Source organism: Propithecus coquereli, unplaced genomic scaffold, assembly GCF_000956105.1.
Source record: "Propithecus coquereli isolate 6110/MARCELLA unplaced genomic scaffold, Pcoq_1.0 Scaffold247, whole genome shotgun sequence".
NCBI lineage: Eukaryota > Metazoa > Chordata > Mammalia > Primates > Indriidae > Propithecus > Propithecus coquereli.
This window is the reverse complement of record NW_012148030.1, coordinates 2,050,600-2,062,386: the sequence shown is the minus strand read 5'-3', so window position 1 is coordinate 2,062,386 and position 11,787 is coordinate 2,050,600. Positions and strand designations below refer to the sequence as shown.

The window sequence follows — 11,787 nt, the reverse complement described above, 5'->3', positions numbered from 1 at the left end:
CCTAGGAACAATAGGCTGTGGTAGTTATAACATATAGCTTAGGTGTGCAGTAGGCTATACCATCTAGGTTTGAGTAAGGTCACTCTATGATGCTCACACAACGATGAAATTGCCTAAGGACACATTTCCCAGACTGTATCCCATTCAGTAAGCAATGCATGACTGTAATTACTATTCAATGAGTTAAGATATAAGAGATAAGGTTTGCATCCCAGGCCTACACAGAGGACAACATCTATCCCAGCATGGAGGATTTTAGAGATCATATCCTGGAGGCAGTGAAGCATGACATGGCATGGTTAGCATCAGATGGTTTCACTTTCAATTTACCGTTGTTTTAAGGTGGAGATCCTTATCCAGGAGCACTCATGGCAGATGATAGAATGGATATGTACTGTTTTGCTTACCAAGCTTGCTTTCTTTTTAAAGAATAAGCCCTTCCTCCCCAGAGAATTGCATTTCTCCCCATTCCAGCCACGTGGTGTTAGCTAATGTCCGTAACTCACCATCCTCGTCTCCGCCGATTTGCCCAGGGTAAGCCCATCCAACTGCTTTGCTGAGACTTTCTAAGTTGGGCCTAAGGGAGAGGGATATTCCTTCTGTGGTGGAAAGATCATAAAATAAGAAGTTTGGAAGGATTATTCTTCCCTTATATGGAAGAAGCTGGTCATATTGGGACAGACTAAAGCTGACAACACAGAGAAACAGTGAGGACAGCTGGAGAGAGCGAGTCTTGTTGGCCTTCAAGGCCCTGATCCTACTTGCCTGAGAGACACAGTTACACCACCCCCTTCTGTCACTAGGTGAAGTACCACAGCGGCTTTCCAATACAGTCCTCTTTTTGCCGAAACTAGTTCAACTTTGGTTTCCATTTCTTACAGTCAAGAGTTCTGAGCATCAGCTTACATTAGCAGTGACTTTTGGACATTTTCATCCTTGTCTTGAAGTTACATTTTTCCTCTCATCCTCCCCATTTCAAAGAAGAGTTAACCCAACCTCAATGTTGTCAAGTTCTTCTTGTTTTATCTCAGTTTATTTACACTTTGAAAACTTGGTCAATGCTCTTTGTTTCCCCATTAGCTGTGCTTCTAGCTGCTCCCTATCTAGGTTCCCCCAAAGCCAGCTCCCATTTCAAAGTACATTAAAATGTTGTCTAGCAAGTGCCACCACTAGAGAATCCAACTGAGTGGGTCAAGAGTGGGGTCCAGAATTTATTTGTATTTTTTTAAAAGTACAAGCTAGTTGATTCCGATGTGCACCCAGGTGAGGGCATCACCAGGCCAGATGTCCCTTAAAGCCCATCAACTTGAAGAGTTTATGAACATCCTACTCTGGAGTGCAAATTAACTGTTCAATCTCTCTAGTTAAGTTTTGAGTACTGCTCAGTCTCATTTACCTCAAAGAAAGCAGAATTACTGGAGGCTTGGAAGTGAGTCACAGCAGTTCCAAGCTGCTCAGAGAACTATCCTTTAGGGGCTTGAGGTGACTTCATTATCTGGGGGTGTTGCAGGGGTAGTCCTGGCCCCTTCCACAAGCTGCCTTCGATTTCCTTCATGCTGGAGATAGATGATGTAGAGGCCATTTGTTTCTTTTTAAAGTGTAGAATTACATCACACGCCTATATAACTTTTCTCAAAAAATGTCTTTTCAAAGCAGCTATCCTCCAAGCAGCTGGGCATAGTTTTCCCAGGGGCAGCAGCAAAGCTGAAGTACAGGGGAAAAATTGTTTTAGACCCTTTAAGCAATGTCACCTTTGGAGCTGTAAAGCTGCACTCTCACTCTCACGGGAGACGACAAAAATGTCATAGCAGCAAGTTTTTGAAAGCGGATGCCAGGTAGGAGAGGTATAAGATTGGATGAAGAGTAAGCCAAGTCAAGCAAGATCCTTCCTCATTCCTTCCCTAATTTGAGGGGCTTTTCACAGTGGCTGAGCTGAACCCACCTAGTAAATTCTCAAAGTCTCCTGGACTTCCAGATGTGCTGTTTCACATTTGGCATGATGCAGCAGGTGTTTCAAGACTTTCCTTTGCCAAGAAGAAAGTTTTAGTTTTATTTTATTATGTTTTCTTTTATTTTTAGTTTATTGTGTTTTACTTTTATTTATACCAAACCTGTGGAAATTGGGGCTGATGACTCAGTGAAGCTTGGAATAATTACAGTCAGAAGATCTTTGCCACTTGGTCAATGGCATCCCCCATTCTGACATAGCCTTTCTTTTCTGGGCACACACACACTCACACACTTTTTCTCTTTCTCCCCTTTCTCTTCTTTCCTCCCTCTCTCCCCTCCCCTCCCCCTCAACACATTCAATGAGTGTCCTAAACGGTGACAAACTTGCATGTGCTTCCCTTATGACTAAAGGCCTGGGCCTCCTGCCAATCCCCCACAGATGGTCCCAAACTTCAGTCATCCCATTAGGAGAGCCCCACGTTTGCAGCCCTGGTCGACGGTCAGGGTGGAGGAGGGTGGTGGGGAGTGGCGGTGTCTCCGTCCTGGGGGAAGGCGAAGCAACTTCCAGGAGGAAACGGGCGTTTCCTTCCCACGCGCTGGAGGGAGCCGTGGGTCTCGGCCTCGGAACTCCACCCAGTCCCTCCCCGCCCTCTGGGAAAAGCCAGTCGCCACACACAGGCACACGCAGGCCCGGCGCCGCGCCCTAAGGAGAGCAGCACCCACGGCCAATTGCCATGGCAACCCCGGGGTTCGTTCCACTTCCCCACCCAGCCGACCCCCCCTTCTCCTCCCTGCGCTGCAGCCAACCGGCTTGTGCGCGTCCCGGGAGCGCGCTATAAAACCTGCGCTGGTGGCGCCGGGCGTGAGCCGGCGAGCGCGGGACCTGGGGGAAGGCAAGCAGTGCCAATCTCCGCGAAGAAAGTCTCGTTTTGCAAAAGCAAGAGGAAAAAGCCTGAGTATGCAGAGTGTGCAGAGCACGAGCCTCTGTCTGCAAAAGCAGTGCCTCTGCCTGACCTTCTTGCTTCTCCATCTCCTGGGACAGGTAAAGGGCGCACCCTTAAGATGCCCCTGGTTACTTTGCCCTCCTAGGTGGCCCCTGCTTGGTCCCCGGGCTCGCTCCGCCTTCAACTGTCCCTGCTGATGAGTTTCTCTCTCTTGTCTCGCCCCGCCCCAGGTAGCTGCGAGTGAGCGCTGCCCTTCCCCGTGCCCAGGCCAGTGCCCCGCGACGCCGCCGACCTGCGCCCCTGGCGTGCGCGCGGTGCTGGACGGCTGCTCCTGCTGTCTGGTGTGCGCCCGCCAGCGCGGCGAGAGCTGCTCAGAACTGGAGCCATGCGACGAGAGCAGCGGCCTCTACTGCGACCGCAGCGCGGACCCCAGCAACCAGACTGGCATCTGCATGGGTAAGCCTGCTCCGCTCTGCTGTTTGACCTCTTCTCCCGCAACTAGCTGGAGCTGCACCCTTCCCTCTCTCCTTCTGCCCCTTCCCAGAGGGTGATAAGCAAATAATAATAATGCAATAGGTGACGTTTATGAATCACTTACTGTGTGCCAGGCATGGTTGGGGGGCCCTTGGGGCTTTGAAGAGTGCCAGAGCCAGAGAGGAAACCTGCCCATAGGGGCAAGAGCCTCCCTAGATAAGAATCTAAGGGGGATTGAAGCAGAGTGAAGGACCAGTGAAGTCATTTCCTCTGGACATTTCTAGAGGGGGACACTTGGAGCTGATGAAAGCCTGGGTTTATTCAAGCGCTCACACTTCTCCCAAGTGAAGCCTAGCAGGTTTGTTTTCACACCTGTAATTGTCCCATCTGAGCCAAAGCAGCCCCAAGTCTCTTGTGACAAGTATGTAACCCTTTTCCTGGCTGCAAGTAAAATAAAATGCAGACAACTAGCCAATCCAGGCTCCTAAAACACAATCAATCAGGGATCAATTTTCCACAGTGGTGTGCCATTGTGGTTGGAGGTTGTCTCTGCCTCCCTGAATAGAAGGGCTTTTACTTTTTTCTCTAAGCTAGTGAAAATTTATTGTGCTTGAATGCCAAGACATCTTACTGTCCTTCCCAATTTGACCAGTTAACCTATTTTGGAGAATATGAAGTGCACTTTTTCCCAAGTCTAAGCTGCTTGAGTTGGAGACTCTAAGGAGGTTCTTGCAAAATAGCTTAACATTGGGAACAAAAGCTATGGGCCCTTGGGAGTATCACTTCAAAGTTGCACACCTCATGAATAAAATGAGTGGCAGGACTGGATGATTTTAAAGGTTTCTTCTCACTCTGGGAGGCCTTCATAAGGAACTCTCTCTACTGGAAAGGCATAAGAAACCAGATCGCCAGCACCAAAAAGGAATGACTTGGGGTTTGGAACATGTCCTCCTCCAATCTTACATAGCTTCTCCAGTGCATTACGTTCTTGTTTTTCTCTCTCCTCTTTCCTCTCTGCTTTGCTTCCCCAATATTCTAGCGGTAGAAGGAGACAACTGTGTCTTCGATGGGGTCATTTACCGCAGTGGAGAGAAATTCCAGCCAAGCTGCAAATTCCAGTGCACCTGCAGAGATGGGCAGATTGGCTGTGTGCCCCGCTGTCAGCTGGACGTGCTACTGCCTGAGCCTGACTGCCCAACTCCAAGAAAAGTTGAGGTGCCCGGAGAGTGCTGCGAAAAGTGGATCTGTGGCCCAGATGAGAAGGGAACATTGGGAGGCCTGACCCTTGCAGGTGAGAAACTCAGTATACCTGGGGGTGGTCACAATACAGAGTAAATACACGCACAAAGCACATGTGATCTTTTGGATTTGAGAAGAGAAACTGGCCTTGTTTTCTGGCCATTCGGTTGTAGATTCCAGATTGCTTACTGAGATCGAACACATCATGTCTATAAATCCAAGTTAAGTCACCTGAAGTATGCCACAATTTCTTTTAAAGAAGACCTCCTAAATTCAGTTACTTTTGTGTCTCATTTTTGTCTTAGTGGATAACTACTATTGGTAATATTAGTCCATCTATGCCACTTGACCATTATTAGCACTAGAAAGCTAAAAAAAAAAAATCCTTTTTCTTTTCTGGATTCTATACACCACCTAGCCTCTCTTAAAATTAGCATCCGTAAAGAATGCTACTTATCCCTGGACAGCTGTCACCAAAAAAATCATCTTTCTAGATATTGTAGGAAGGATCAGATTTAGGACCTTTGTTTTTTTCTTTTTTTAATCTTATAAATTAAAGTTTGGTGGGGGAACCTCAGGAGGCAGTATAGAATATTTTAGAAGCCATTAATCAGCCATGTTATTAATATTGGCAATATCCAGAGTTTTATGGTATTTCTGAGCTCAGGCTTTATCAGCCATGCCTTACAGATAGGAAAACTGCCATGCAGAAGAGGAGACGTACCCCAAGCCATGCATGTTACATGTTGTGACAGAACTTTTCATAATCAAAATCCAAGTGTCTATATCCCATAATCAAAACTACCAGTTTTACCTTCCTAAAGCAAAGTAATGCTTTCATAACTATTTTGACTCGTCTGATTTACTTACTCATCACAATTAAAATTTTGTCATGATCCCTTTCATGTAGAAAATCACATGTTGAAAACGTTACAGTTTAGGGAATGGTCATTGATGCTATACTGTTCTTGACTCTTCAAACTACTAAGCTTCTTAATGACAAGTTCTCCTAAGCTTCTTAAGGTCAAATTGGATAATCATTCCACAAAGATTTCTTGAAGGCCTACAATGTACTGGGCATTGTGCTACCTATTAAGGGCTTATAAATAAAGAGATCCAGTTCTGTCTCCTGGGAGCACTGGTGTTTAGTAGGTACAGGATTGAATGAGACCCACTTTCTAATGATGGCTAAAATACCTAGTATTTCAACCCTCACATTTTACCCAATATAGCTGTCATTATTTATACATCCCATAGCCTACAGGCCACCCTGGTTACTTTGCCCTCCTAGGTGGCCCCTGCTTGGTCCCCGGGCTCGCTCCGCCTTCAACTGTCCCTGCTGATGAGTTTCTCTCTCTTGTCTCGCCCCGCCCCAGGTAGCTGCGAGTGAGCGCTGCCCTTCCCCGTGCCCAGGCCAGTGCCCCGCGACGCCGCCGACCTGCGCCCCTGGCGTGCGCGCGGTGCTGGACGGCTGCTCCTGCTGTCTGGTGTGCGCCCGCCAGCGCGGCGAGAGCTGCTCAGAACTGGGCGACGAGAGCAGCGGCCTCTACTGCGACCGCAGCGCGGACCCCAGCAACCAGACTGGCATCTGCATGGGTAAGCCTGCTCCGCTCTGCTGTTTGACCTCTTCTCCCGCAACTAGCTGGAGCTGCACCCTTCCCTCTCTCCTTCTGCCCCTTCCCAGAGGGTGATAAGCAAATAATAATAATGCAATAGGTGACGTTTATGAATCACTTACTGTGTGCCAGGCATGGTTGGGGGGCCCTTGGGGCTTTGAAGAGTGCCAGAGCCAGAGAGGAAACCTGCCCATAGGGGCAAGAGCCTCCCTAGATAAGAATCTAAGGGGGATTGAAGCAGAGTGAAGGACCAGTGAAGTCATTTCCTCTGGACATTTCTAGAGGGGGACACTTGGAGCTGATGAAAGCCTGGGTTTATTCAAGCGCTCACACTTCTCCCAAGTGAAGCCTAGCAGGTTTGTTTTCACACCTGTAATTGTCCCATCTGAGCCAAAGCAGCCCCAAGTCTCTTGTGACAAGTATGTAACCCTTTTCCTGGCTGCAAGTAAAATAAAATGCAGACAACTAGCCAATCCAGGCTCCTAAAACACAATCAATCAGGGATCAATTTTCCACAGTGGTGTGCCATTGTGGTTGGAGGTTGTCTCTGCCTCCCTGAATAGAAGGGCTTTTACTTTTTTCTCTAAGCTAGTGAAAATTTATTGTGCTTGAATGCCAAGACATCTTACTGTCCTTCCCAATTTGACCAGTTAACCTATTTTGGAGAATATGAAGTGCACTTTTTCCCAAGTCTAAGCTGCTTGAGTTGGAGACTCTAAGGAGGTTCTTGCAAAATAGCTTAACATTGGGAACAAAAGCTATGGGCCCTTGGGAGTATCACTTCAAAGTTGCACACCTCATGAATAAAATGAGTGGCAGGACTGGATGATTTTAAAGGTTTCTTCTCACTCTGGGAGGCCTTCATAAGGAACTCTCTCTACTGGAAAGGCATAAGAAACCAGATCGCCAGCACCAAAAAGGAATGACTTGGGGTTTGGAACATGTCCTCCTCCAATCTTACATAGCTTCTCCAGTGCATTATGTTCTTGTTTTTCTCTCTCCTCTTTCCTCTCTGCTTTGCTTCCCCAATATTCTAGCGGTAGAAGGAGACAACTGTGTCTTCGATGGGGTCATTTACCGCAGTGGAGAGAAATTCCAGCCAAGCTGCAAATTCCAGTGCACCTGCAGAGATGGGCAGATTGGCTGTGTGCCCCGCTGTCAGCTGGACGTGCTACTGCCTGAGCCTGACTGCCCAACTCCAAGAAAAGTTGAGGTGCCCGGAGAGTGCTGCGAAAAGTGGATCTGTGGCCCAGATGAGAAGGGAACATTGGGAGGCCTGACCCTTGCAGGTGAGAAACTCAGTATACCTGGGGGTGGTCACAATACAGAGTAAATACACGCACAAAGCACATGTGATCTTTTTGATTTGAGAAGAGAAACTGGCCTTGGTTTCTGGCCATTCGGTTGTAGATTCCAGATTGCTTACTGAGATCGAACACATCATGTCTATAAATCCAAGTTAAGTCACCTGAAGTATGCCACAATTTCTTTTAAAGAAGACCTCCTAAATTCAGTTACTTTTGTGTCTCATTTTTGTCTTAGTGGATAACTACTATTGGTAATATTAGTCCATCTATGCCACTTGACCATTATTAGCACTAGAAAGCTAAAAAAAAAAAATCCTTTTTCTTTTCTGGATTCTATACACCACCTAGCCTCTCTTAAAATTAGCATCCGTAAAGAATGCTACTTATCCCTGGACAGCTGTCACCAAAAAAATCATCTTTCTAGATATTGTAGGAAGGATCAGATTTAGGACCTTTGTTTTTTTCTTTTTTTAATCTTATAAATTAAAGTTTGGTGGGGGAACCTCAGGAGGCAGTATAGAATATTTTAGAAGCCATTAATCAGCCATGTTATTAATATTGGCAATATCCAGAGTTTTATGGTATTTCTGAGCTCAGGCTTTATCAGCCATGCCTTACAGATAGGAAAACTGCCATGCAGAAGAGGAGACGTACCCCAAGCCATGCATGTTACATGTTGTGACAGAACTTTTCATAATCAAAATCCAAGTGTCTATATCCCATAATCAAAACTACCAGTTTTACCTTCCTAAAGCAAAGTAATGCTTTCATAACTATTTTGACTCGTCTGATTTACTTACTCATCACAATTAAAATTTTGTCATGATCCCTTTCATGTAGAAAATCACATGTTGAAAACGTTACAGTTTAGGGAATGGTCATTGATGCTATACTGTTCTTGACTCTTCAAACTACTAAGCTTCTTAATGACAAGTTCTCCTAAGCTTCTTAAGGTCAAATTGGATAATCATTCCACAAAGATTTCTTGAAGGCCTACAATGTACTGGGCATTGTGCTACCTATTAAGGGCTTATAAATAAAGAGATCCAGTTCTGTCTCCTGGGAGCACTGGTGTTTAGTAGGTACAGGATTGAATGAGACCCACTTTCTAATGATGGCTAAAATACCTAGTATTTCAACCCTCACATTTTACCCAATATAGCTGTCATTATTTATACATCCCATAGCCTACAGGCCAGAAGCCACCCTAGGAGTTGAAGTCTCTGACTCAAGTATCAACTGCATTGAACAGACCACAGAGTGGAGTGCATGTTCGAAGAGCTGTGGCATGGGTTTTTCCAGCCGGGTCACCAACAGGAATCGTCAGTGTGAGATGGTGAAGCAGACTCGGCTCTGCCTGGTGCGTCCCTGTGAACAAGAGCCTGAGGAACCAACGGATAAGGTACGAGCCTGGAGGAAACCTCAACCCTGAAGGCAGTGGCCTTGCTTCCCTGGAGCCTGGGCTTTGGAAAGTCACTGTGACATTAACTGACTGAGAAGTCAGCTCTAGCTGGGAGTTAACCCCAGAAAAAAGGCAGAGAGGTTCCTGAAACCAGCCTGAGTACCCTCTTTTTTTTTCTTTTTAATGTATTGAAATGTCCCAAGCAACTCACAGCAGATCTACAGGTAAAGAGGGAGGGGCCAGACAACTGTAATACTTTCCCCAGTAGAGAATGGTCCAGCAAATCACATGCCATTGCTGGAGAAAGTTTGCTACCCAGTTGTCAAGGATAACTGATTTTAGAGGATGAGTTCTGACCTCAGTTCACTTCACCCTTTAGGTTCAATCTGCATGAAACAATAGGATAGGAACCATGTTTGTCTTGTTCACTTCTCAGTTCACACCCTACCTGGTACATATTACGTGCATGATAAACAATTGTTGATGATTAAGTGAGTGGATGTCTGGGAATTATTGTTGGTATTTTTAAAATCCTAATGGAAATAGTACATTTGCCAGCATAAGACAATATGCGCCAAATAAAACAGCATATTTCTTCTTCTTTTTTTTTTTCTTTTTTTGCTGGAATTATATCAACTCAGTGTGTTAATGCTGAATGCAAGGCATGCAAGTCAGAAGCTGTGATTGGTTCCTGATGACATCACAGGCCTTGTTAGCAGAAAACTATGTCGGATAAATGCAATATCCAATTCGAACCATTATATGGACCCTTTTACAAACCTAAAGCTAAAATAAAACAGCCCCTAGCAATTCAAGATTTACATGTCTCTGCACTGAGGCAATATCATCTAATGCTTAAGGGCACAACTATGGAGCCAGACAGCTTGGCTTTAAATCCTGTCTTTCCTTATGATCTTGGGCAATTTTCTTAACTTCTCAGCCTCAATTCCTTCCCCCGTAGAATGGGGCCATTGAAAGTACCTACCTCAGAGTTGTCATGAGGATGAAATAGAATGAATTTGCAAAGTGCTGGACATAGATTAAGCACTCTGTTAACATTAGCCATCATTACTTAAAATTTCTATTTATTAGTGAAATAGAAGAATCTCTAATGGTTGCATTAGTTATGTGGCTGCTTAGCTATATGATTTTTTGAGGTGCATCTTAACTTCATGTTTCCTCTACCAATTTAGAAAGAACGCCTAGAAACACCTTATTTCAAAAATTATACCTTAGAAGATACACCTCCTCCACAGGGGAATTCGAACATATATGAAACACAGTCTTACAGGTTAACCCACACAAGCAGTCTCAGACATAAACACAGACACATACACAGAAATGTTGCTGTCCTGGGACTTTTTGTGGATATTGACAAGAATATATGCTAAACATTAAATACAAAAAAAAAAAAAGGAAGAAACAAGAAGTCTTGAAATATTTTCAAGGACACAGTAACTTCTTTATGAAATAAGGCCTTTCTATCTCATGCCTCTAAAATTTGGCTTTTTCTGTTGTTTCATTTCACAAAATTTGTGTTTCTTTCTGGTAAGTTTCACTTTGTTTAACATTGGGAGATATTATATTTAGGATGCTTATTTATAGTATACATATTTCAGAATGATTCTAGAAATTTGTTTGGAATGTAGGGAAATACTAACATAATAATCATTACTTCCTTATCTATAAGAGATTCTTAAATCTGAGACAGTGCTTCTTAAATTGTAGTCCCCAGACCATCAGCGTCATCTAAGAACTTGAAGTGTGAGAGCCACCAATTTAAGAGAATTTCAAGTCTAATCACCCCATAAGCTGTGGGCCATTCCTAGGAAGGTTCGCAGTACAAAATTGTGGCAAATTAGTGGATGAAGAAATCTAAGTAGGAAATAAAACATAGTCAATTCTTTGCCGAATTATCAATATTGAGATTCCTCCATAACGGTTACTAATAGAATCTTGAATGAATTCTCCACTTACTTTGCCTTTGTGGAAACTAACTTTAAATTTTATTGTCTTGGAATTTCCTGAGGTCATTGTATAATAGAAAGAATGGGCTTTGTGTCAGATAAATTCAAATACAAGTTGTTTTCTGATCACTTTAGCCCTTTGAGACTTTGTTTCTTCATCTATAACACTTGGGCAATTGTTCTTTCTATGTATGATTGTTCCTTGTATGAATGAATATCGTTAAGTGAATTAACATCTGAAAAGTTTTTGAAACATTTAGTAGGCTTACAATAATGCCAGATTTATACCATTTCTCTTTATAAAGCATAAAGATGCATTTGGCTAAAATAACACCAAAGCCTGTTATAATGGCTTAAAAGATAGGTTTCTGTATCATACTTAGCTTTCACCTTCATGCTCATTGCCTCAAGGTCAAAAGATGGTTGTGCACAATTAAACTTGGTGCTCTCACATTCCAGGAAGAAAGGAAAAGGAACGCAGGAAGCAATAAAGAATTGTGCCTGTCTAATGGGTGAAGTATTTTCCAGATTCCTTTGGTTTTTGTATCATTGGCCAGAACTTTGTCACAAGGCCATCCCAAGTTCCCAGATAGTCTGGGGCAGCACATATTTTTAGCTGACTACATTGCTCAAGCAAAATTAATGTTCTGTTAAAAGAGCAGAAAGACCAATGGATATTGAGTAGGCAACTAGTGGGTTATTCTAGGCTGCATAAAATGGTCCCTTGGAAGAATGGTAGCCATTCCACACATCATTCCTTTTTTCTTTCTTAGAAAGGAAAGAAGTGTCTCCGCACCAAGAAATCACTCAAAGCCATCCATCTGCAATTCAAGAACTGCACCAGCCTGCACACCTATAAGCCCAGGTTCTGTGGAGTCTGCAGTGATG

At 44.2% G+C, this 11,787-nt stretch overlaps 1 protein-coding gene across 1 annotated transcript in view; it reads left to right on the top strand.

Moving 5' to 3' along the window:
- The first annotated feature begins 2,677 nt into the window (after positions 1–2,677).
- NOV (nephroblastoma overexpressed) overlaps positions 2,678–11,787 on the top strand; it is a 10,921-nt gene continuing 1,811 nt past the window's right edge. Inside the window, exons 1-5 of the mRNA XM_012646549.1 lie at positions 2,678–2,992; positions 3,125–3,350; positions 4,408–4,659; positions 8,718–8,932; positions 11,673–11,781. Coding sequence (XP_012502003.1) covers positions 2,909–2,992; positions 3,125–3,350; positions 4,408–4,659; positions 8,718–8,932; positions 11,673–11,781 — 886 coding nt within the window. The 5' untranslated portion in view covers positions 2,678–2,908. The remainder of the gene's footprint in view (positions 2,993–3,124; positions 3,351–4,407; positions 4,660–8,717; positions 8,933–11,672; positions 11,782–11,787) is intronic.